Here is a 25,122-nt window from a genome sequence, read left to right on the forward strand (position 1 = left end):
AAGAAGAAGAAGAAGAGGAGAAAGTGCAGTTACAAACTTACAAACAAAGATGAAGAAATGAAGGGATGAAAGAAGTGGAAGAGACGTCTGCATTTTACACCCCATTCATTGGCCATTAATCATTGTCATTTCCGAGGCTTATTTTGAAGGAAAATGTCAAAGAAATAAATAACGAAGAAAAATAAAACAAATATAAATTTAAAATTAATAAATTATTTTTATATATAATTTTTTCAAATTTATTTAACTTTTTATTCTTTTTCTATATAAAGTTTAATTATTTAAAAATACATAAATTTCTAAATAATTTTAATCATATATGATTTAATTTTATATTTTTATTTAAATATAAATACGATGAAATCATTTTCTTTAACGGTTTTTCCCATATTTTCTTAAACCAAACACTACATTAAAAAGTGAGTTTTAAAGTGGAATAATGAATTCTATTATCATTAATTTTAATTACTACACCATTTATTAATGCTTAGTACGCATTTATGTCAGTGAGTAAATAATGCTTAGTGATAATTGTTTCATAAGAGAGGCAGAATGATTAAAACCTTATCATTTACCATCCATTGCGGTGGTGATAAAAAGATAGAAAATGAAATGAAAAATATTACTCCGAGTGGTAACTAGAAAAAAATCTGGGAATACAAATATTTTCATGCATCTACCCCTCGCAACATTTCATGGTCTTGAAATTGGGTCTAGTAAATACCATTACATTTGCTTCTCTCATTCTCTTTTTTCTTGAGTCCAACAATCATACAGTTTTAGAAAAATATTAGTAACTGGACTGAAATCAACTAAAATCAACAAGTTTTGATGGAAGCTCCTATTTTCTTATTTGATAGTTTTGCTCTCAATTCTTACAATTTGCTGTCCGATGAGATAATTGCGTAACCACAAATGATTTTCCAAACAAATGAAAAGCCTCATCAGTTCCGCTTTCTCTGGGCCATATGATTGATGCTATTGTATTCATCCTTCGGATGCTTCGGCCCCTTTTTGCAGCCAAAGCTACAATTGGCTGATAAGTGAATTTCAGAGTTACAAAAATGAAATATCAACCTGGGATCTCAAAATTTCCTGCTTGTTATGAAGGAAGACCCATTGAACTACTCAAAATCAAATCCCATAACCATAGCTGAAGCTTCCAAGCTTGAAACTAAACCCAAGAGTATCCCAGAATAACACCATGCATGCCCAACTTCCCCTCAATCCTCATACGGCACCCTGCAATCCACATTAGGCAGCACAGTCACAGAGCCAATCCCTTCACCATTTTGCATAGGAAGTACTAACCAACTTCAACTTGCATCAGGGCCATCAGTTGAGGTAAAGATTACAGAACTATCAGTTGCTAGAGCATATTTTGCACATCAATCGTAAGTCATAACCATTGTTTCACTTGCATTACATGATGAAAGAAAACAATGTCATTTTCCCTTATAGAATGTCTAACCAACTTCATCTACTATCAATTACTCCCATGTGAAGAAATATTTCTCTGTACATAGTCGTCAATGTCAAGAAGCAGTAGCTTGGCTGCAGCTTTTCATGGGGGAAGTAGCCTTCCGAGCTAATCAAAAGCATTCCACTGCATTCATATATAAGTTGAATGATAAAAAGCTGGCCATCCAGAACAGAGACCATCATCCAGAATACAATCAAAACAAAAATGACGACATCCAGTTCCACTAAAATCACTTAAATTTGGTTTTAGAAAAATAGTTAAGATCGGTTTCAGTACTTCAAAACAAACTGTAAAGAAACTTCAGATGCTATTTGAAACTGAACAAAATGACTTCATCCTGATGGGTATTCACAATTTTCAAAAACATGACTGTAACATTAATCTGAAGACCTGAGATCCTGTTTTCAGCAATTCCTGCCTTTAAATCACAAGAGTAAAACTGAAAGTCGAGTACCAACCTTTAGGTTCTCTTCCGCTTATGCAATCTCCATTGCTTTAATATATCTTCCACCCCCTCTCTTAGAGTTGCTTTCCGACCTTCTTTGAAATTCCATAGCTCTGAGACTACGTACCTCCCACTTGGATTGTACTCATTCATCTCCTTAAGGGCATCAGTGACTGCCATATAAACTTCATCATCATACTCATTCTGAAGATCTTTCAATCTTTCATCCTCTTCATCAATTATTTCCTGAGTGACCACATCCAATAATAAACCATTCATGATGTTATATACATTAAGAAAGATGGAACAAAAAACTGTTGATCAAGAAATGCAAGGCAAAAGAAAAAAAGAAGGAAAAAAAGGGGAACAAGTTGGAAATCCAAAACAGTAGTAAACAAAGGGGCAAAATGACCAGATTTATAATCCAATAACAAACCAGTGGAGTGCACTCAAGCAGGATCTGTAACAATGCCATCCCGCATTTGTTGCTACAAAACAATGATGCGTAGTAGCAAGTAATAGAAACCTTGAATAAGGAACAGAGTGGGAAAGACAGAAAGCAGGAGAATTGGTGGTTTACTGTGTGTAGCTCCAAAGCACTTTTCAAACAATTTCTTTTTCTTCATAACCTCAAATAAGTTTTGGCAGGTTATTCAATAGGTACAAATGCATGTTCCCAACTCACATTCACGTATAAAAGCAATTAAAAATTTCACGACCATGATATTACTAGCTTTTTGAAATTTCAAGTTTGTGTGTGCCACACCCCCACTGAGTTAAGCATTTCATAAGGATGATAAAAATAATCACTAGTCTAGACCAATCAAATGCATACCTTACAGTTTCCTTTATCAGTAATGACCTTAAAAGGATGCCAGCTTGAATCCGTAAGGTTCTGCTCCCATAGGGAACACAACTCCAGAGCTTTCTCATTTGCTTCTTCCTCGGAATATTTTCTTTTCATTGCTTTCTGAAATGGTTTAGTGTCCAGATCTCCCATTTGCTTGACGGCAATAAAAGCGCGGCCTGACCGTCCTTTGAAATACTGCAACACACAAAAGTAAGACTTTCTACCAGATGATGAAGCCATTGCCACACATTAAGAAAATTTTAAGCAGTGACCTACTAAACTACAAAACATAAGAATTGTTCCATTGACCTTTCATTCCAAACATATAAGGATATTACCACACTAACTAAAAATCCTTACACTAATTAGCTCCTTGCGAGCTTCCTGCAACTCATCATTGCTTTTCCGCTCCTTGACAACAAGAGCTTGATTCAGTGCTTCTAGGTCATCCAACTCTTCTTCTTTCTCTTTTAGTTGTTCTTGAATCTCATCCATTTTTATCTTCATGTCCATATCCCCATTCTCTCCCATGTGTTTCATTACTTGTAAAGCCCCCCTCATACGCTCTATCTCCAATTCCAGTGCCTGTTTGGCATCAAGTTTCCTTTCTAGCTCAATAATTCTTTTGTGAAGATTCTCCTTTTCCCTCTGCCATTGTTCATCCACAAAACAAGATTATGAAATTTCAAATATTGTTTTATATTAAATCACTAATTCAATTCACAACAATATCCAGTAACACACCCTTTGATCTTCAGCCAACCTCAAGACATTTTCATCTGCTTTCTTTTGCTCTATGGTTGCCTTCATATTCTGGAAAAATAAAAAATGATATTACATATTGCAACTCAAGAAACATTTTGGTATATATGTGAAAGTTTCATATTTCATCATGTATCATATCATATCATGCTTCATAAATTTTTGGTATATATATATGTGTGTTTGTAAGTGTATGCAAATATGAAATACATATATTATAAATGCATGATGAAACAATAGATAACCAATTTCAAAAGAGGTAAATGTCAGTGTTCATTAATCATTGTGCATATGCAAAGAAATTTGAGCTAGAGTTTTGGTGAATTCATCTTAACAAAGTATATTATTTTATTTCGTGCATTCATCAGAAAATTCATAAACTGAACCTTTTAGACTTTTAATCATAACTTGAAGTGCCAACTTCCAACTAATCCTCTGATAAAGATCATGGCGTCAATTGTTTGAAGCTCCTACAAGCTTTCAATCAATATAAAATAAATAAACAAATGCATTTTTTACCATGTACAAGCATAAAAATACCTTTTTTTATAGGCATGTACAAATGTGAACATTCTTGCCTGGATTATTGACATTTAGGTGCTCGGTTCAAAGTTTTGACTTCCAATTCATCTTCATTTCCTCAAAAAACTCATACAATAAAAACTAATATTGTAAGCAAAAGTCTTTATCATATACCAGGTTAATATTTAAATCATCCAAAACAATATACATTTCATTCAAATAATCCTTCCCTAATATTTGTTGGAAAAATAGTTACAGCTGGGATTCAGTCTCCCATAAACACCTTCAATAATGTTTACCCATATATCATTATGTATGTTGCTTCCTTCGTGTCATCCAGTAGCAATCTAAACTACCCTTTTAGACAATAGTCTATTGAGGTTTTGTAATGACGGAATCAAATCTGACATTAAAAACTATTACAAAATGTCAAACCTACTTGTCTAGTATATTATCCTATATTTATCATGAGATATAGTCAAGATCAGAGATGTATTGGTGGTACTATTATTTTACATGAAAAAGTGTATCATACTGGATGTATAGCATTGGGGTACCATCAACTTTTGACAACTGTGGTTACAAGCTTGGATGAAAATTCTGATATTGTCCCAACAGGACCTAAACAAACTGCACCTGAGCAGCTATAGAAACCAATCTTAAATATTAAGGCCACAAAATATTGTAACTAGTGAAAAATAGTTGTGTCCAAAAGACAAGTAACACATAATATAGACACCGACTATTGAAACCAATGCAAGAAGTGAAAGTGGCATCATCTTCTGGTAAGCCAACCCCACTAGGTAAACAGTCTTAAGATGCCATTCTCTCATTTAGAGTTGACATCTAAAGAGGGGAACCTATAAAGAGGAGGGATACTTTTGAAGAGATGTTCAAAACATTAGGTTTCTTTTCCTTCTAAAGTCTAATAGCTGCTGGAAATGCATGAAATTTAATCTAGATCATCTTGAATTAACTATGAACTAAGTTTTCAATCAATATAGAACTAAGTCAGGCTTAAGGTAAAATATCTTTCACCATTTGTGATTTAAATTTGTTGTGTTCCTAAACATCGCTCTCTATGTTATGTTTCAAGGGCCAGCACTTGAAGCTACAGATTTAGTCAAGTTAACATTTACATTGGCACTGATGGACTGTTGATCATCCATCTATCTTTAACAAGCTTCCAACTAAACCTGATTTACCTTAACTGTTTGTTTTGTTTTGCTTCCTTAAACCTAGAAATCCATTCTACAGCACAAGTTTTGTTGAACTCTAGCTTTTAATCTCTTCTTCAAAATCCTTTGGACATTATTTTCTGTTCCACTCTAACCTTTTGACTCAGCAAGCTACCCTAAAGCTTAGGCATTATTTCTTCTTTCAATTTTTCTCTAACTGTAGTTAATTTTTCCCTGCTAGATTTGATGGCCTTATACTCTTGCATCATAAAATAGTTCATGGTGTGATAACAAAAACACACTAATGCAGATATGCAAGCATCAAGGCATGGCAGAATGCAGATATATAACAGGGGTCCACCTAATTTTTTATGAAAACTTGAAATCCTACAAAGCCAAATGATCAAAGTTATATGCATAGAGCTCTTTTTCCAATTTAAATTATGAGCATGTAGTCGATTTCATGGATCAATACAAACAACAATTGAAATAAACAAACAACAAATAACACATTTACTCCATCAAAGACAAGAAATTCTGCAAAGACATCCATCCCCACCCTACCCCACACCAGAAAGGAAAAAGAAAACAAGAAAAAGAAATAAATGCATATGCAACCATGTATCACTGAAAAAAAGCACTCATATTAAAACAAGAGGTTATTTTCATCAATGCAACAGGAAATTATAATTTTGTTGCAATCAACCATAAGTGTTTAGTCAATAGAATCATAAAAACACTATTATGAAGCAGATGCATCGATAAAATCTGATTAATGATTCAACCAAGCAATATTCTCACACAATTGGTATTGATACGGTACCATTTTCTTCTCATTATAGATCTTCCTTCTCTCACTTTCATTTTGGGCTTTACGTTTCTCCAACTCTTTCTCACGTTTCTCAAGTTCTTTCTTCTGAGCTTCTAATTGCATTGTACTCTTTGCATGCTCCAACGAAATTTTCTCAAAATGATCACGTGCTTGCTGCTGAATCTTTGTTATCTCTAATGCACAAAATGTAAAACAAGTAAACTATTTAGAACATGGTACCGGGAAAAAAAATTATTGTGCCAGAGGAAGTTCATTTTTGCACCATTTGGTAGCAGAAAGCTCAAATCAAGATAAATTTAATATATATATATATATATATATATATATATATATATAAGCAACAACCAAAAAAACTTAGGCCCTATTTGAATCATGGAAAGTTTAAGCGCAAGTATGAAGGAAGGAAAATAAACAGGAAAAGGGAAAGGGCAAAAATGAGAAGGAAAATAAAATTTAAGTTTAAGCTCAGTAATCTTTCTCTACCATGCTTTTCCAGTAGCATTGTTCTTTTATACAGAGAAAGGAGAATTTACAAATGTAAAAGTTTCTAAATAATTTTTATTTAATATTTTATTTTCATTGATATTTTCCATGGCAAACCAAACAAAAAGTTTGAAATTCCTTCCTATGTTTTTTCCGTTTCCTATTCCTTTCCATGAGGTTCACACCCTAGAGATTTCAAGAATTATTTCAATTGAAACCTCTTTACTTAGACTCCAGGTATCATTCTTTTACCAGAGCCTCTCTGCAACCCAATGGCCATTAGCATGATATAAGATGTAGCAGCTCACAGTTAAGCTATTTCAATCACAAGTCATTCTAAGAACACATGCCTTCATTAAAAGCCTGGTGCATTGCATCTTTCTGTGACATCACGTTGCTTAAGGATATGGAAGTCTCCGCGTATTTGCTCTCAATCTCCTTAAGGCGCATAGTCTTAACCTCGATCACATTGGTAAGGTTAGAAACAAGTTTTGTTGTTTTCCGTTTATCTTCTGCTTGTATTTCCTCAACAGTTTTCAGGTCCCAACTCTTGCTCAGATGTTCACCAAAAATGCTTTTTGAACGGTAGTCATCTTCCCGAGCAACCCATCCATACAGTTTATCTCCAAGGCGTTTTGCTGTTTTCCAATCCCTTTTCCCACGATGATCCGCCTCAAACGCCTTATCAAAGGCGATTGCATTTGTGAATCCTGGCCAGTCTTTGTCAAATTCCACTATGGCAAACCCTGAGTGACCTCGGTGGTTCCAAAGCGGATTAACCCTCGAGGGGTTGAATCCTTGAGCGGCTAAATATTCTTTAATCTTGGTACCACTCTCCCCAACATATCGCCCATCAATCCGTTGAACTGGAATGTTGGCTATGATGCCCACCCAAGGCCAAACAAAATGCCCGTCAGCATCATTCGCCGTAGAACTTTCAGTATCTTTGGTGGACGCCGGTGACTGCTTCGTGTCCAGATACTTGTCCAAATATTTCATCAAAGCTAAATGCCTCGCTTTCTCTTTAACATCGCCGCTTCCTGAATCTCTGCCAACACGGGAAGCGTGTTGGAGAAGCTCTCTGCACCGGTAATCTCGATCATCCTTCCTGGGGCAATAAGGGCATCTAAATGTCGTATCTGAAATTTTCACCCTCACGCTACCATTCTGCAGTTCTCTGTAATACCTGTATCTGTAATCATCCAGTTCAGACTCGCTAATGCGGGTATCAAATCTTGAATTCCGGGCCATCAAAACTGATCTGAAATGGAAAGGAAATCAATAAACGTAAGCATGAGCAGTACTTAAAGTCCTCGCCTGAGTCCTTTATTACGATTGTAGAGAGAACTTGTGGAACAGCAATTTTCCCGTCAACCAAACAAAGCAGAGAAACAGAACATGAAAACACAGCATAACGGAGATGAAAGTGGTACCTGGAAAAAAAAATTTGCCTTCAAACACTGTTTGGTGAGGGAATGTGCCAAGGGTTTTAAGAGAGAAACTAGAGAGACAAAATTAGGTTTTTACTGTGTGCTTCAGAGACGAACCGCGTAGTTTTCTTCTTCCTCCCTCTGTTTCCACTTTCCATAACCAAAACGTATCTACGATTTTTGACTGCTACTCTCGCGTCAGAAAGTGGGTTGCACTTGCGCTCTAGGGATGGTGGTTTAGTAGTTTCCCGGAACTTGGTGGGCGAAATTGTCATTCAGATGACACGGAGGGCCTAGTTGCGCGTCTACAATTGTAGACTAGCATTGCGTGGGTGTGACTGCGGGGCATTTACGTTTTGATTTTATGGGCCCGGAGTACATTTGTCAAGACAGGTGTCAAGAGCTCAGAGCACGTGAAGAAAAAAGTCCATTTAATTCAATATTAATGTGTCAGTAATTAAAGATTTAGCCCACTAATACATTTGTGGGAGACAGAGAGTTGCAAGTAGATAATTAATTTGAAGGAGCTTGCTTTGAGCTTGGCCCAGAGGTGTCCCATGATATTGACCCGGCCATTACGGGCCAATACGGCCCACTTAAAAATTGTGTCAGGGGCGGTCAATGCAAGGTAAATAGGTGACCCGCCCATAAGTCTGCGGGTTAATCGTGTCTGAGGGCCGTGGCCCATGCTCTACTCATTTGTTAAAAATTTTAATTTAATTTTTTTAAGTCATTTTTTCTTAAGTTTTTTTCATTATTAAATAAAAAAAATTATTACTTTAAACAACTCTAATAATTACATTTTTTATTTTTTATATACCTCTAATAATTATTCTTTTTATTTTTTACATTTATATTTATCGAGTTTATAATTGTAAAATTTATAGAAATGTTAGTTTTTTATTTTTAAAAATAGTAAAAAAAATTATATATGAATTTGGTTATTTTTTATCAAAATAAAAATAAATTTAAAATAATGGAATATAAAAGGAAATGAAATATAAAAAAATAATTTTTTTATTCAATATTTCAATAAATTACATGAAAAAAATCTGTTTTTTGACTCCTAAAACTAGTCGTTATATAGTTGTTGAAATAGGTATTATAGACATTTGACATACAATAAAAAGTATAAAGTATAAAGTAAAAAGTGAAATTTAAAATAGCCAAGTGGACCGGCACAGTGGGCTAACACGTCGAGCCAATAGGCTGTTTCTTTAGGCCCAGCATGGTTGGCTCCTTTGGGTCATGTCGACCCAACTTGCTACAATGTTGGGTTGTGCCAGTCCGTCCCAGCCTTTTGGCATGCCGGGCCACGGGCCAAAATGGGTGGCAAGACCCAATGGACACCTCTAGCTTGGCCTAAACTTTTTAAAAGTAGTTTTATTTTATTTTTGAAATTTGAAATTTTGATTAAAATAATAGAATTTGAGTGAATAAATCAAATAGAATGAAAAAAAGTATGTTTCCATACAAAACAATCATAAATTAGTAATATAAATTTATAAAATATAAATTTTAATTAATTAATTAAAATTAATTAGTATTTCATACTTTTTTTTGGGTCAAATATATTATCTTTGACCATTCAAATCCTATGTTTTAATGATATAGGTGCTACGGTACACCATCATCTTAAATACTATTTTTGATCAATAAATACATGAAATTTGAATTATTTTTAGAGAGTTTCTATTTTATAATAATTTTTATATGAGTATGTCAAAACTTATTTTTTTCTAAATAGAGAATAGTGGGGATAAAGTGTTCGTTTCGATAAACTTTAGGGTTATGTTTGGTTCGCGAAAAGTATTAAGGAAAGAAAAAAATATTTAAAAAAAAATGATTTTCGTTGTTCTATGGAAAAACTTTAAAAAAAATCAAATATAATTAAAACTAGCGAGCCACTTACACATTTTCAAATTATTTAACACTTATATCGATAAATTAAAACAAGTGAAATAGGTTTGAAGTAATAAATAAAAATAATTAACTTTAAATTTGTTTTTATTTTCCTCCATTTTTTCCTTTTTTTCTATTTGTTCACTTTATTTTCTTTTCCTTACATTTTCCATCAAAATTTTCAAGAACAAAACATAGTCTATTTAAATAAAATATATCGACTTCTAGAGATTTATAATAAAAATGTAATAGATTTTAAAAATTGATTAAAAGAATTCAAGTATTAAAACCTCAAATTTTAAAATTTTGAAAATATAGTTTTTAAAAATATAAATTTCTATATAAAATATAACATGCAATTACATGGATATTTTAAAGTATAACACAGGAAATGATAACATGCAATTTAAAAAATCTACCATTTTAATATTTTTCAATTATCTTGTAGCTTGAAAATATAATTGATTAGAAAGGTTGGGTTAGAGGTGACTTATGAGAGCTATATTATCAAAGTGACTATACACGGGTGATTGGTAAACTAATTTAATAATTTAAAATGATTTAATAATTTAATTTAATTCGTTAGATAAATTAAGTATGTTTGGTAAAATAACTTAATGGTAGACTTAAAATTAAAAATATATTTAAATAATAAGTAAAAATAATTAATTTATTTTAAATTTCATATCTTCATTTTACAATTTTTACCCACATTTGTCCTTGTTGCTTCCATGATCTCTTTAACTATTCCATAACTTTTATTATTATTCGATATTTTTTTACTTTATAAATATGTCAATTTGATAACTTAGAATAAATTTTAAATTAATTTGATCGAACAACCTTAATACTTAAAATAAGAATTAAATAATAAGTTTTTAAATCAATAACTTAAATATAATTTAACTTAAAATCAACTTAAGTTATTAAATAATAAATATTGAATTTTATAAAAAACCTACTAACCTTTTTATAATGATCCAAAATAATAACTTTTACATTAAATATTCAAGAATAATATGGAGGCCTTCGGGGACAAAGTATGTCATAAGTCCAACAAGCTTGACATATGTTTCTCGTGTCTAAACAAGTCTCCAATCCTACCCTCCAAAGACCAAGGTGCTCAAACACGTCCAAAAGTATTTAGATTAATCTAGTGTAAAATTGTAACAAAGAAATGACTAACTACAACCATGCGTAAGTGCAATACAATATACCTAACAAGATTATAACAAAGAAATGACTCTATCATAGTGATTGTCCAATGATTGTCCACGTGTTCACAGAAGAGGGAGAGAGAGAGATTATGTACAATGTTGTCCACGTGTTATTAGTAAATTCATAGAAGAGAAAGAAAGGGAGAGAGACTGCCGAATTTATGTTAAAGATAAAAAAAAAAATTAATTTTGCACCTAATTAAGGGAAGGGTGACTGAACCATGATGAGCTAAAATTTAGCCATGACTCACGTCCATGACTAGTCATGGCATGATTTTAGCTACTGTGGCAACCATGCATGTCTTCTTCTCGACCCAGTCTCACCCATAAGCTCTTGATCATCTTAATATGGGCTCGGACTTGACCTTAGTAAACTGAGATTGGTAAATGTTTCGGATTAAATAAGATTAAGCTTATCATGTCGGGAGATTAAGAAAATATGATCAAATTAAAATAAATAAATAATTATTAAAGCAAACATTTTGATAGGAAAGATTAAGGTTATGTTTGGTTGTAAAGTTTGAAGGAAAATGTAAAGAAAAAAAAAAAAATATATATATATATATATATATATATATATTTAAAGTTAATAAATTATTTTATATACAACTTCATATTTTTTTTTACTTATTTAACTTTTTTATATAAATATTTAATAATTAAAAAATATACAAAATTTTTAATAATTTTAATTTTATTTAACTTTTTTTTTAGTATTTTTCATAATAAAACAAAATATGAAAAAAATTAACATTTTTTTTCTTTCCGGAGTACTTTTAGGTAACAAACATAGCCTAAAAAATTTGGGAAAAAATCTTTATTATGTTATTTTTCCAAATGTAATTTTGCTTTTATTGTAGGTGTAATGTGCCATACTATTAGTCAAAAATAGCAAATAAATAAAAATAGAAACTGGCTACTGATAGAACTCTATTAAATGCTGGTTACCATTCTTACAGTCTCAAATATAACGTACACTTAAATACTACCTTGTCATGAGATATTAGTTTTTTAAAGTGTATTTTATAAATAAATATATATACAAATTTTGAACATGCATGCAATATATTTTTCAAGGACAAACATTTGATGTGTTTCTGCTTGAAAAAAGAAAAAATTTACCAAAAGAAGGATTTGCAAATTATATGAAATAACATAATAATAATAATAATAATAGATTATGATATATATATATCCTACAATTGTAAGGTAGCATATCCAATGGTAATGATAGCTTATATCATGTTTATATTTAATTTGTAAAATAAATAAAAAATAATATAAAATATATATTATTTTCAATGTTTAAAATAAAAATTATTGCATTATAATATTTTCTATTTAAAAAATTGAAATTTCTCTTATATTTAACAATATTCATGATTAAAATATTTAAACTTTATAAATAATTTTTTTTTATATATTATGTTATTCAATATATAAAAATAATTTATATATTATATATAATATTAATTTATAAATTTATTTCTTAATTTTTTAATTAAAATTTTAATTTATAATAAAAAAATTATTTTACGAAATGAATATATAAAAAATAAATCTATGATATATAAGACATGCATATCTATCTTAGTATGAGATTAACATATCTCATATAAAAGGGATAAACATAATCAGGATAGATAATATATTTATTCGCTTGTCTTATGAGTTAAACATATGATAAGTTAAATGATGAGATAACTTATTATATCTATCACTTTATATGATATAATATCTCATTTCTTATTTTATCTCATACTATTTTTGACCAAGCAAACAAGACCTAAGGCCATATGTTTGGTTCACACGAAATGCTAGAATTTTTTCATTTTTTTAAGATTTGTTTCCTATTATTTTTCTTTTATCCCTAAAAAATTTCACATGAAAAGTATACAGGAAAAGAAAAAACTAATTAAGGAAAATAATTTATAATAATTTGTTTGGACAACCTAGATTTAAGACTTTTTTTTCTTTAAAAGAAAGTCTAAGAAAACTGGAAAAATTATATTCCCAACGAATTTAATTTTGTTTCCATCAACTTTTTCAACAAATGAAATAAGATAAAAGTTGTAAACAATCATCACTTTTTCTTTTTTAACTTTCTATGCTTCCGTTCTCTTTTTACTCCTACTAAAACCTCATTGCAAGAATCGCACTAACAAGGACAATTCAAGAAAAATGTTATTATTATTATTATTTTTCAAAAATGTCCATTGACTTGATCGCCTGACTTGATCTTCCTTTTTTTTCATATAAGGATCTATCTAATCTTGGACATCACTTGCTTTTATGGAAACATTCCAAGGAAAATACCCCTTTTTTATAGCAAACAAAAGGACCTCCATATATATCTTTTCTTCCCATCTATTCCATCCAAAAGTTAATTTGATTTACACAAGGATATTTGTTTTCCTAAAATAAAATAAGAACAAAATTCCTGAAAATAATCCACCATATATAACTAGTGAAGGACAATACGCAGATCACCATTGTTGGAGAGAACCAACCATGGCTAGGTTCAATTTTGTTGGGGTTTTCTCCATCTGTTTGCTTGTTTTTGCTACAAGCTTCAAGGGTGGTGCGGCTAATGATCAAGAAAGGAAGGCAAGTCTTGTTTTGGCTGTTGATCAACAGTCATTTTTTTTTTTTTTAACTTGTTTCTTATGACAATGATACTGATCTATTGATCATGATATATGTAGACGTATATAGTGTACATGGGAGCCCTCCCTCAACAGCAATTCTCACCTTTATCTCAACACCTTAGCATCCTTGAGGATGCTCTAGGGGGCAGGTAACCTTTGATTTTTCCCTTTTTAGGTGGGGGGTTTGTGATATGATTATATTCTTATGAACTACTTTTGGTTTGTATGATCATGCTTTGCTCTCCATAAAGTTCACCGGAGGACTCTCTGGTAAGAAGCTACGGAAGGAGTTTCAATGGATTTGCAGCCAAGCTCACAGAACAAGAACGAGAAAAACTGGCTAGTATGTATAGCTGCATCGATCTTTGTGATTCAAAACAAGTTCATTTATTTGATTTATAGTAAGATGAAAACTCATCTTTCAGACCTTAATATGCAGGTAAGGAGGGAGTGGTGTCTGTTTTCCCAAGTGGAATCCTTCAACTTCACACCACAAGATCTTGGGATTTTATGGGTTTCCCTCAGACTGTAAAACGAGTTCCAAGTATTGAGAGTGATATTATCATCGGTGTTCTTGATACTGGTATCTGGCCTGAATCAAAAAGCTTTAGTGATGAGGGTTTGGGCCCTGTCCCAAAAAAATGGAAAGGTTCTTGTAAAGGTGGACAAAATTTCACTTGCAACAAGTAAGCCTAACTAATCTCCTTTAGTATTCACAATCGCCTCTAATGCTGTAACTCTTGTATAATTATATACACATTAATGTTGATTAAGCAGAGATAATCTCCTCTTTTTATGTTCTTTTATATTGATGATCATACTCGACAGGAAGATAATTGGAGCTCGAGTATACAACTCGATGATATCTCCGGATAATACTGCAAGAGACAGTGAGGGTCATGGAACCCACACTGCCTCCACCGCAGCCGGAAGCGTAGTAAAGGGTGCGAGTTTTTATGGAGTGGGTAAAGGAGATGCAAGAGGAGGAGTTCCTTCTGCAAGGATTGCCGTATACAAAGTGTGTTACGAAACAGGGTGCACGGTGGCAGATGTGATGGCTGCCTTCGATGATGCTATTTCTGATGGGGTTGACATAATTACGGTTTCACTTGGAGCAGCTGCAGCATTGCCTTTGGACTCCGACTCCATTGGAATTGGCGCTTTCCATGCTATGGCAAAGGGTATTTTAACCTTGAATTCTGCAGGAAATAATGGTCCTGTCCCAGTATCAGTAAGCAGCGTTGCACCATGGATGGTCAGCGTAGCAGCCAGCACCACTGATCGCAGAATCATCGGCGAGGTTGTTCTTGGAAATGGAGTTACTGTGGAGGGTATTGCCATTAATTCTTTTGAGTTGAATGGAACTAACCATCCTATTGTATATGGAAAGACCGCTAGTACATGTGATAAACAAAATGCCGAGTAAGTTCAAGAGGTTCATCCATCCTTACCATTAAATTACTTGCTACAGAAATTCACACGTAAGTATAATAGAATTGCGGCTGCACTACAGGATTTGCAGGCCCTCGTGCTTAAACGAGGATTTGTCGAAGGGAAAGATTGTGCTATGTAAAAACAATCCACAAATATATGTAGAAGCTAGTAGGGTTGGTGCCCTTGGGACAATCACGCTAGCCCTGGAAGACCAAGAAAAAGTTCCATTCATCGTCCCTGTACCCATGACAACTTTGACTCGTCCGGACTTTGAGAAGGTGGAGGCCTACATCAATTCCACAAAGTGAGGATTCTAATAAACAAGTAGTACTACATTTACATTTCTTGAATAATTGTTTGGTTTTCTTGATTGTTTCCTTAAAATTGTGTTTACAGAAAGCCTAAAGCAAACATACTGAAAAGTGAATCCCTCAACGACACTTCTGCCCCGGTTGTGGCCTTCTTTTCATCACGAGGGCCTAACAGAATCGTACCAGATTTTTTGAAGGTATATATGCCCATGTAGTCCAGAATAGTGATTTTAGACAAGGTTTTTAACCTTTCTAAAACTAGAAGCTTTCCTATAATCACTGGCAACCAAGCTCAAAGCCTCTCAGTGATAATTTTGTTTCATTTCAATATTTCTTTCATCCATTTCTCAGGTTCACTTTAATATTGTTGCAGCCAGATATAACCGCCCCCGGTGTTGATATCTTAGCTGCATTTTCCCCAATTGCTCCTATTTCGGACGCTGATGAAGATGACAGGAGGGTGAACTACAATTTCTTATCAGGAACCTCCATGTCTTGCCCCCATGCTGCTGCAGTTGCTGCTTATGTCAAGTCCTTTCACCCTACCTGGTCTCCTTCCGCCATCAAATCCGCTATTATGACTACCGGTAATCTTCATTAATCTTCCGCAGTTTTGGACTATTACATTTATAACTTTATGTTCTAGTTTTCTAAAATTCTTGTGTTTATAGCCCAGAGACTGGACCCCTCCAACAACCCAGATGGCGAACTCGCCTATGGATCTGGCCATATCGATCCTGTAAAAGCTAGAAGTCCGGGTTTAGTGTACGATGCCTCCAAAGAAGACTACATAAAAATGATGTGCACCATGGGATATGACACAAATCAAGTGAGGCTCATATCAGGAGACAACAGCACTAGTTGTCCTAAGGATGGTAAAGGCTCTCCAAGGGATCTCAATTATCCTTCAATGGCAGCTAAAGTTGACCCAAAAAAGCCTTTCGCAGTGAAGTTTCCAAGGACTGTTACAAACGTTGGCTTTGCAAATTCCACTTACAAAGCAAAGATCAGAATCAGGAGTCGCCATATAAAGGTCCAAGTGAATCCTTCCACCCTCTCTTTCAAATCATTGAACGAGACGAAATCTTTTCTTGTGACTGTTACCGGAGACGGACTAAACTTCGAAAAGGATCCGACTGCGTCTGCATCGCTGGCTTGGTCCGATGGCAATCATCACGTGAGGAGTCCCATTTTCGTGTATGTACTCAAGGATGGATTTTAATCCGTAATTGTCACAGAAGTAGATTTATTTCCTTTCGATCTAATAATCAAGAACATGATGAATTTGATATTCGTTCACATTTTTTTAATTCATCTCCATTGAAGGAAACCCCTTTGCCGCATTTGAATAATGACCATGAAAACTACATGTAAATAAATAAACCAATTTTTGTTTTATGTTTACATAATTCGCTTAAGAAAATAAAATTATAAATGTAGAGTCCAAGATGGCTTTCCCCAATGGCCCATTTTTCATTTATGGCATACGTGCTATTTTACTTTTCATTTACCACACTTCTTTTAGGTGGGTATTTGATCAATCAATTTAATAATTTAATTTAATTCATTAAATAAATTAAATATATTTGATAAAATAACTTAATAATATGATTTAAAATAAAAAATAATTTTAAGTAATAAATAAAAATAATTAATTTATTTTTAAATTTATGTTTTTATTTTTCTTTTTTGATTTCATTTGCCCTATCTATTTACACAATGTCTTTGATTACTTACTACACCTTCATTGTTACTTGGTTTCTTTGTCATAGTTATAATTTATGAGAATAAATATGTAAATTCGATGATTTAGAATAAATTTTAATTTAATTATATTAAATAATGTATTAAATCATTTTAATACTTAAAGCAAAAATTAAATAATAAGTATTAAATCAACTGTTTAAATATAATTTAATTTAAAGTCAATTTAAATAATTAATAAATAAGTATTAAGTTGGACCAAATACTCCTAAATATAAACCTAAATTTATGATTATTATTTTACTACACATTCCATAATATCTATTTGAAAATTTAATTTCCATAATATCCCTCTTCCAATTTACAATCTTTCTTTTTCTTTTTTCAGAATATATTCCATGGATTTTTCTTCTTCTTTTTTTTTTTTGAAAATTTTCCATAATATCATATTCCTATCAACAATCTTCTTTCTTTTGATTTTCATCTCTTATTTATCTTCCTCGTTGAAAGATATGGGAAAAGAGTTGCATTTGTGGCTATTCGGCCATCCGTGGTCCTTAGAACGACCTTTCCCTTCTTTTATCCTTTTTCTCTTTAATTCTTAAAAAATGCATTTTCTTCTTTTGTTAATCCTTTTCCTTTCTTTTTATCTTTTTCCTTTTTTAATGATTTTTTTCCTTTCATATAGTAAACAAGAAAGAAATAAATACAAAATTATTTAATAAAAAATAAATATTTATTTGAATAATAACTAAATGAAAGGAAATTTTTCAAGAGGAGTACAAACGTTTTCTTTATAGAAATATTTCATAAAAAATGTTTCTACATCGGAAGAAAAAATGCATATATTATATTAGTCCAAAGTTTTCTTACTTACATTTTGATTATTACAAAACAAGGATAAATATACTAAATTATATAAATCAAATAAAGTTTTGAGGTTTTATTAATAAATTTAAATGAAAACTCAAATATGCTTGCGAGAGATTCAAACGTTATAAAGAAATGAATCCTTAAAAACTCAAGTTGTTAAGGAACCTATGTAAAATAATCTCCTAGGTGCATTTAGATTAAAATATTTTTTATGCACTTCCAAATACTTCATAGTTATCATTACCTAAACTTAAAAGTGGCATTTTATATTAAATTAGATTTATATACATTTTACTTTAAAATCTTAGGCTTAATTCTTTCAAAAACATATTATAAAGGTTTTCAAATGCAATGCTCAAATTACCAAAAAATTTAAACTCAAAATAAAAGCATTTTTGACAACTTTTTGTGCAACTGGTCAACGATGCCATAAACCGGTCAAATCAATTAGAAAACTAGTTCAACCGATTAGACTTTTCCAGTTGAAAACGAGTCAAGTTTGCATAAAATTTTCTTTCTTTTTTAGTAGTTGACATTTATTCAACGATCGATTAAGCATTACAAACACCAATGATGACCTACAGAACATTAATTGTACCAACGATTAGTTAATTGATTGAACTGAATCTCAGCCTTTCAAAATACATTTGTGTTCTTTCGGGTGTCTGAGTTGATTTTATATAAATTTAGAAATATTTTTTTATATTTCTTGATAATAGAACACTTTCATTGAATTGGTTTTCATCTACTTTCTTTCTTTTAAAACTCTTCATTTAAGTGCAATGGATCCTTCATTTACAAATCCTTTTGTTCACCCTTTGATATCCATCTTAGTCTTTTCTTTGTATTGAGCTAGCTACATTTGTACTAGAAGTGGGAGCATTAAATTTTCATACTCTTATTCTTTTTTAGTAATGGAGATTTCAAGTTAGTTGAGAACTTGAAGGAATTATAATATCCATTAGAATCAATGAATCCAAATGTAAAAGATTGAGGGTTTGAATTGAAGTCTTGGATAATGGAACCTTCATTCGATTAAAAATTTGAAAAGGGTAGACGTAGGTGGGTTGCCAAACCATTATAAAAAGTGTTTGCATTTATCTTCCCTCCACTCTTTGTTATCTTGTTGAGTCAAAAGTGGTGATGCACATGCAAAAAGAAAGGTAAGTGTTGTTTTTGTGGTTTAACCATCTTTCTTCCTCCTTATTTATTATATTAGAAATATTATTTTTGTTGGAGTAAGGATTAGTCTTTTAATGGTAAGCCTATTTAAAATTTATTTGTGGAATGTATGTATTTTTCAAATACAATAAGAAAAATCACAATAGAGTTTGACCATTGGCATTTTGTACAAAGCCTCATAAAATTGATTTAGGCTTTACAATCTAACATGAACAACCATGGTTCTACCTTGTTCCTCTCACTTTTTTCCTTTTATTTTTTTTTTCTTTTTCTATCTCTCTCCAAACAAATATAAAGGATCTTATGTGGAAATTTTTTTCAAACAATTTTGGTTTATTTTGAACAAAAAAAATTTATTTGGAAACTTAAATATAAAAAATAGTTTTAAGATTTATTTTTTTTTATCTTATATATAATGTAAAAGTTCTTAAATATTATCCATATGCCTAATTATTTCTCAAAACGTATATAAAAAACAACCATATATTAAAAACATCTCAAATTTATTTTAAAAAATAATTTATTTTGAATACAATATTCTCAAAAAACTTGAAAACCTAAATAAATAAATAAAAATATTTATATTATAAAAAAACAAAAAATTGTTTCGAAAAAGGTTTTGAAACATGTCATACTCTCCTCCTCCCACATTTCTTAGAAGTTAAAAAAGGGAAAAAGGCCGCCGTCTGTGGGAATCGAACCCACGACCACGTGGTTAAAAGCCACGCGCTCTACCGGCTGAGCTAAGACGGCTTGATGGTCATCTTGTGAAACATATTAATTTAATAAACTTTACTTTGTTGGCTCCTCCTTACCATTAGGCAATTGTATACTCTATAGTTCTCCATTCCCAAAAGCTACAAACTACCCTAATACAAACTAAAAATAATGATTTACTAACAATGAGAATGAAACTAAAAAATTATCCACCTTTCCAACCAAATAGTACATATCTAGCTAGCTTGAATTATAAAAATTCCTCTATCACGAAGGAGATTCAATTTAAGGCAATTTTTATGTCTTTATATGTCCACCACTAAAATGAGTACACATCCTAATAATTACTTTCATCATTATTCCGACAAAACTTTGTCCTCATATAGTACTTTAATGGTTAATAGTTTTCGACCTGTCACAAGGAGTACTACTACCCATAACTTGTACTAAAACAACAATGTTAGTGATTTATGAGGTGTCAATCTTCATTGGTACAATCTCTGCAACTTTTCATGATAATTTGTCTAAAAAAGTAATACGTAACAACTCATTCCCTTTTATACATATATTATTTGTTATGAGTTTTATAGGCTCATATGATTTGAAAATATATCTATATAATTAAGAAAAGTTTATATATATAATTAAGAACTTTTTCCTTTATATCTCAAATTGGATATCCCAACTAAACAAGACATATTATAGATGGCCCTGGGTATTGAGATCTTTTAACTTGCTTCAGTCCCTACAAGTGTAGGGTCATAGAGGACTGGGGAAATGACTCATACCCTCTATCTAGAGGCCATCAAGGACCCATGTGAGAACCCTTTTTGTTGAATTTGAGGTAGCTTGGATGACCCACATATGGGTTTCTACGAGAACTGCCTATAGAGTGTTCAGGATCTGGTCTTTCACAATCACACACAGGCTCAACAAGAAAAGACCACTTTGTCTTTGGCTTGGTGGGTCATCCATCTCCTTAGCTTCTTTTAAACCACGGGCCTCCCCTACTAGTTGCCAATGATTCATGAACCTTTCGAGACATTTCTTAGGTGATTGACATGTGAGACACTCTGTATTATGGAGGTGTTGAGGGAATACTTCTCATTCCTAGTGTGAGAAAATAAATTTTGTTTTAGTTTTGATATATGATTACAGAAATTTCAAAAAAATTCCTTAAACCCAAAATCGAGGTAATTTTATGAAAACCACTTTTAAAATTTGAACAAAATTTATCGTAACGATATTGAGAAAAATATCAGGAAATTGTCTGGCAAGTCAAAGACACATAGATAACTCATGTGATATATCAAATGTCCACTCTGTCAACGGTCACCTCAGCATAGCTCATATAGTCATATGTAAAATTAGTTAATCCTTACCCACACTTTTAACTGTAACCGATGATAAAACCATTTTGCCCACACAACCATTGACTCGATGTATTTGGGGCGAACCATGTATTCAAATTACCAATATAGCCCTATCTGTACCTTAAGCCAAGCACACAACTCGGATAAAATTTCACAAGAATTAAACTAAAAATACCAAAATCTCTATTACTTATGCATATGTTCATAATTTTTCGCCTTGAGAAGGGTGATTTGGTCATTTCAGATATGTAGAACTGACACCTTGCTTCTTCCCCCATTAAATCTCATAACACCCTAAACCCACCCTTTACGTCCGTACTCCCCACTTCTCTCTCTCTCTCTCTCTTGCAATGTCTGGTGTTTGGGTATTCGACAAGAATGGCGTGGCCCGGCTCGTCACGAACCCGACCCGGGAGTCGTTCGAACAAAAGGAGCCGCCATTTCCGGGCACAGCCACCGCCCCAGGTGCACGTCCACGGCTTCTGGTGTACCTCCCAGAGAATCAGGTGATTCGAAGCTACACGGAACTGGAGCAGCGACTGAACCAACTGGGGTGGAGTCGGTACCACAACTACCAGCATCCCAGCCTGATCCAGTTCCACAAGTCCGACAACTCTTCTCACCTCCTCTCCCTCCCCAAAAGCTTCGCCAACTTCAAGTCTTTTCACTTTTACGATATCGTCGTCAAGAATCGATCTTTCTTTGAAGTCCGCGAGGCCTGAGCATACATCAGTATAGAAGAATTATACGGTCGCTCTGTATTGAAGAGTGGTGGTTGGTTGGTTGGTGGATGATGGGGTGCACCATTGTTATGGTGTGATAGTGTGAGGAACTCGTGGTAGTGGTAGTCAGTTACATGAATAAAGTGTTTCTGTTTCTGTGCTCGTCCATTTTTTTATGCTTTCTTCTCATCTTAGCTTGTTGTTCGTTCAACTTTCTATCGAATTCGGCCTGTTTTCCCATTTTTGGTTGCTCCTTTTCTTGCTTTTGTCTGCTGTCCTTTGGTTGATGCATCCTCATGCATATGTCTACCTAAAATCATTGTCACTTTTGGGCCCTTCTGATCCAGGAGAGCATATCACAACCGCCCGATAATTATTATTGAAAATGATACTTATAAAAGATGTTTTTAATTCAAAGTTTTTATCATAAATAATTATATAAAAAAAATAGTATTTATTTTCAAACTATGACATGATCTAAATAAACTACAAAAAATAATGAAACAGTTAGCATTTTTTTTTTTTTAATTCAAACAATATCTCTGTCAGTCCTATTGCCATCCCCAGCCGTTGGATGCATAATAGTCCTATTGTCAAACCCTTGAATTAGATTTTTGTGCATGAGGATGAGCATGTGAGGGAAATTTAATTAGAATGATTGTGAGGTGAGGAAAGAGGACGTGAAAAAAAGTGAGGAAAAGCTGAAAAATCATGCAGGAGCTAGCAATTGGGATTGGGGATTCAACGATTTCCCAATTCCCGTGGCTGTGTACATGGTACGACTCTGCAGTCAGTTAATTATTGCGGCTCTCTACAGTGGTAGTAGTAGGCACAGGACCACCGTCCTCCCCAAAGTCCAGCTCCCATTATCACCCTGTTTGTATGATCTGGACTCTGGATAGAATTCCATAAAATAAGTGAAGGGCTGTGAAGTCTGAACTGAAGCTATCTTAATTACTCTGGAGTCTGTATCATTGAAAAGCATCGGGAAATTTTGAACTGCACAAGTAGCCAAGAGAGGAGGCTGCTGCATCCGTGATTAGACTTATCATGCGGACGAGCCGGTGATGGGGTGTCAGCAAATGGCAAACGTCGTACACATAAATTACGCTTACACTTTCTTTTTTAAAAAAAATTATTATTATTTTCGTAACATTGGCGGTCAACCTTGACCTACGATGCCAGTCTACATCTGAGGCTGAGTTGGGGATGGCTCTTCTTATCCTCCCGCCTGTCTCAGGTTCTAGCTTTCACTAATGCAAAAATTGCTTGTCTGTGTGTTTTCTCTTTTCTACGAAAGAGAGGGGATTTGACTAGTATTAATGCCATTGGTATTTGAAGCCAAGTGTTCGAGGATGAAAATATCCATAGATATTTTGAAACAAAATATCGTAAAAATTAATAAAAATTAAAAAATTATATAAGAAGTAAAAATAGATATTTTAAAATTATTTTTAAAATATATATATATATATTTTATCATATTTAATAATAATATCCTAGATAAAAAAATATATATAAATTATATAAATATATATTTATTATAAGTTGCACTATAGATTATTTTATCATATTATTATGATAATGTCTAATTTTAAAATATATTTAATATTAAAATTATGATCCATTTTAATTTAAATGTATTCAATGATATCAAATAAATAATAATATATGCATAACTTTTTTAATATTTATTTTTATTATATTTAATAAATATATAGATTATATAAAAAAAAATACCTATTAAGAAAATTATGTTTTTATATTTTTGGCAATAAATTAAATCAAAATATAAAAATAAAATAATTATAATTTATTTATTTAATAAAATAAAAATAAAAAAAATAAGTGAAATGTCGATAAAATATCTAGAAATATCGGTAAAATATCCAAAAATATCAGTAAAATATCTGAAAATATTGGTTGACAATATATATTTTCCCGAATTTTGTATCGATATCCATGGATAATGGATATATAGCAGATATATCGACAATATATCCAGATATTTTAATCCTTACTCATGAGTCATGGCCTAGTTTTGTTTTTTCCATTTATTTTTTTTTCTTTTTTTTTTCTTTTATGATCATAGTAAGTTTGGAAAATAAAAAATAAAAAATATGTGCTTTCTAACTGTTAGTACTTATAATGCCTTTGAAATTATTTATATTCAAAATATTTTTATTTCAAATTTCTTTTCTAAAAGTATTTAAAAAAAATCACCCATCAAAAGTTAGCTTGATAATATTTCTTCCTAAAATACTTTTAATAGAAGTATTTTCTTTATAAGTGATCACCTATCAAAAGTTTTTTCACGAAACCTTATAAACGAGAGAATCACTTATCAAAAGTTTCTTCATAAAGCACTATCAATAATTAAAAAAAAATTAAAATAATTTTAAAATTTTTTCAAATTTCTAATTTTTTTTCAAAAACATTGTCAAATGGACTAAAAACCCTTTGATAATGCTTTTAGAAAGTGTTTATAGTATTAAAAACTTTTTTGATGAAAAATTAAATAATTATTAAAATTTAAAAAACACTTTTAAAATGTTAAAAAATCTTTTATATTGCTTTTAAATAATTATTTGATAGATAATTTAATTTGATCAAACATCTCATTTTTCTTCATAAACAATTGTGTATATATATATATATATATATATAACCATGGTAATAAAAATATTAATCATATATTTAAAAGATGTCATTTTATTTAAGAAATTTAAAAATCACATCAAGTTTAATTGTCTTGCCCAGCTATCATATAAATAGAATTTTTTTATTTCGGTTTGAAATGAAAAAAAAAATGCTTATTACAAAATTTTCAATTTCCTTATATAAAGAACTAATATTATAATGTGAAAAATAAGGTAACGTAGAGGAAAAACCATCTAATCTCTTTCTTATTATTGAGAAAACTAACCTTAACTTTCAAAATTTCCAAGATTGCTTAAATGATTTTCTTATTTAGAATGAAGGGACAAAAGTTGTTCTGGATGGCTAAAAAAAATTGTATGTTGTTGAATTTCAAGTTTAGCTTCAATTTGGATT

The 25,122-nt window shown here is 31.8% G+C and overlaps 3 protein-coding genes and 1 non-coding gene across 6 annotated transcripts; 2 read left to right on the forward strand and 2 right to left on the reverse strand.

The window, feature by feature from the left end:
- Positions 1-826: 826 nt before the first annotated feature.
- LOC117915548 (protein INVOLVED IN DE NOVO 2-like) lies at positions 827-8,162 on the reverse strand. Of its 3 annotated transcripts, none has more exons than XM_034831124.1 (8): positions 8,083-8,162; positions 6,906-7,988; positions 6,064-6,245; positions 3,523-3,591; positions 3,139-3,426; positions 2,764-2,973; positions 1,942-2,174; positions 827-1,606 (listed from the first exon to the last, which is right to left on the reverse strand). In XM_034831124.1, exons 2-7 carry the CDS (start codon positions 7,804-7,806, stop codon positions 1,944-1,946), a joined length of 1,881 nt encoding a protein of 626 aa, XP_034687015.1. In that variant the 5' UTR covers positions 7,807-7,988; positions 8,083-8,162; the 3' UTR covers positions 827-1,606; positions 1,942-1,943. The 3 variants fall into 3 exon arrangements, with proteins under 3 accessions (XP_034687015.1, XP_034687014.1, XP_034687016.1); XM_034831123.1 differs by having other exon boundaries at positions 6,906-7,816; positions 7,989-8,150; XM_034831125.1 differs by lacking the exon at positions 827-1,606 and having other exon boundaries at positions 1,702-2,174; positions 6,906-7,816; positions 7,989-8,150.
- A 5,656-nt stretch (positions 8,163-13,818) lies between these two features.
- On the forward strand, positions 13,819-16,719 carry LOC117917061 (subtilisin-like protease SBT4.4). The gene is made up of 8 exons (XM_034833286.1): positions 13,819-13,901; positions 14,004-14,095; positions 14,192-14,438; positions 14,581-15,174; positions 15,266-15,490; positions 15,583-15,694; positions 15,871-16,084; positions 16,169-16,719. Exons 1-8 carry the CDS (start codon positions 13,825-13,827, stop codon positions 16,717-16,719), a joined length of 2,112 nt encoding a protein of 703 aa, XP_034689177.1. The 5' UTR covers positions 13,819-13,824.
- Positions 16,720-19,936: 3,217 nt separating this feature from the next.
- Positions 19,937-20,009, reverse strand: TRNAK-UUU. The gene has a single exon. It is a non-coding gene; the product is annotated as a tRNA-Lys (tRNA).
- A 1,687-nt stretch (positions 20,010-21,696) lies between these two features.
- On the forward strand, positions 21,697-22,068 carry LOC117917062 (flowering-promoting factor 1-like protein 1). The gene has a single exon (XM_034833287.1). The coding sequence runs from the start codon at positions 21,697-21,699 to the stop codon at positions 22,066-22,068; it is 372 nt and encodes a 123-aa protein (XP_034689178.1).
- The last annotated feature ends 3,054 nt before the right edge of the window (positions 22,069-25,122 follow it).

The sequence above is a fragment of the Vitis riparia genome, chromosome 6 (genome assembly GCF_004353265.1).
Source record: "Vitis riparia cultivar Riparia Gloire de Montpellier isolate 1030 chromosome 6, EGFV_Vit.rip_1.0, whole genome shotgun sequence".
Classification (NCBI taxonomy): Eukaryota; Viridiplantae; Streptophyta; class Magnoliopsida; order Vitales; family Vitaceae; genus Vitis; species Vitis riparia.

Coding starts and splice junctions, on each gene's coding strand:
- LOC117915548 (XM_034831124.1), bottom strand. CDS start 7,806: ATGGCCCGGAATTCAAGATTTGATACCCGCATTAGCGAGTCTGAACTG. Junction 6,246..6,905: donor GCACCAGGCTTTTAATGAAG/GCATGTGTTCTT, acceptor TTTGTGCATTAG/AGATAACAAAGATTCAGCAG. Junction 3,592..6,063: donor TCTATAATGAGAAGAAAATG/GTACCGTATCAA, acceptor TTATTTTTCCAG/AATATGAAGGCAACCATAGA.
- LOC117917061 (XM_034833286.1), top strand. CDS start 13,825: ATGGGAGCCCTCCCTCAACAGCAATTCTCACCTTTATCTCAACACCTT. Junction 14,096..14,191: donor AGAACGAGAAAAACTGGCTA/GTATGTATAGCT, acceptor CTTAATATGCAG/GTAAGGAGGGAGTGGTGTCT. Junction 15,695..15,870: donor TCGTACCAGATTTTTTGAAG/GTATATATGCCC, acceptor ATATTGTTGCAG/CCAGATATAACCGCCCCCGG.
- LOC117917062 (XM_034833287.1), top strand. CDS start 21,697: ATGTCTGGTGTTTGGGTATTCGACAAGAATGGCGTGGCCCGGCTCGTC.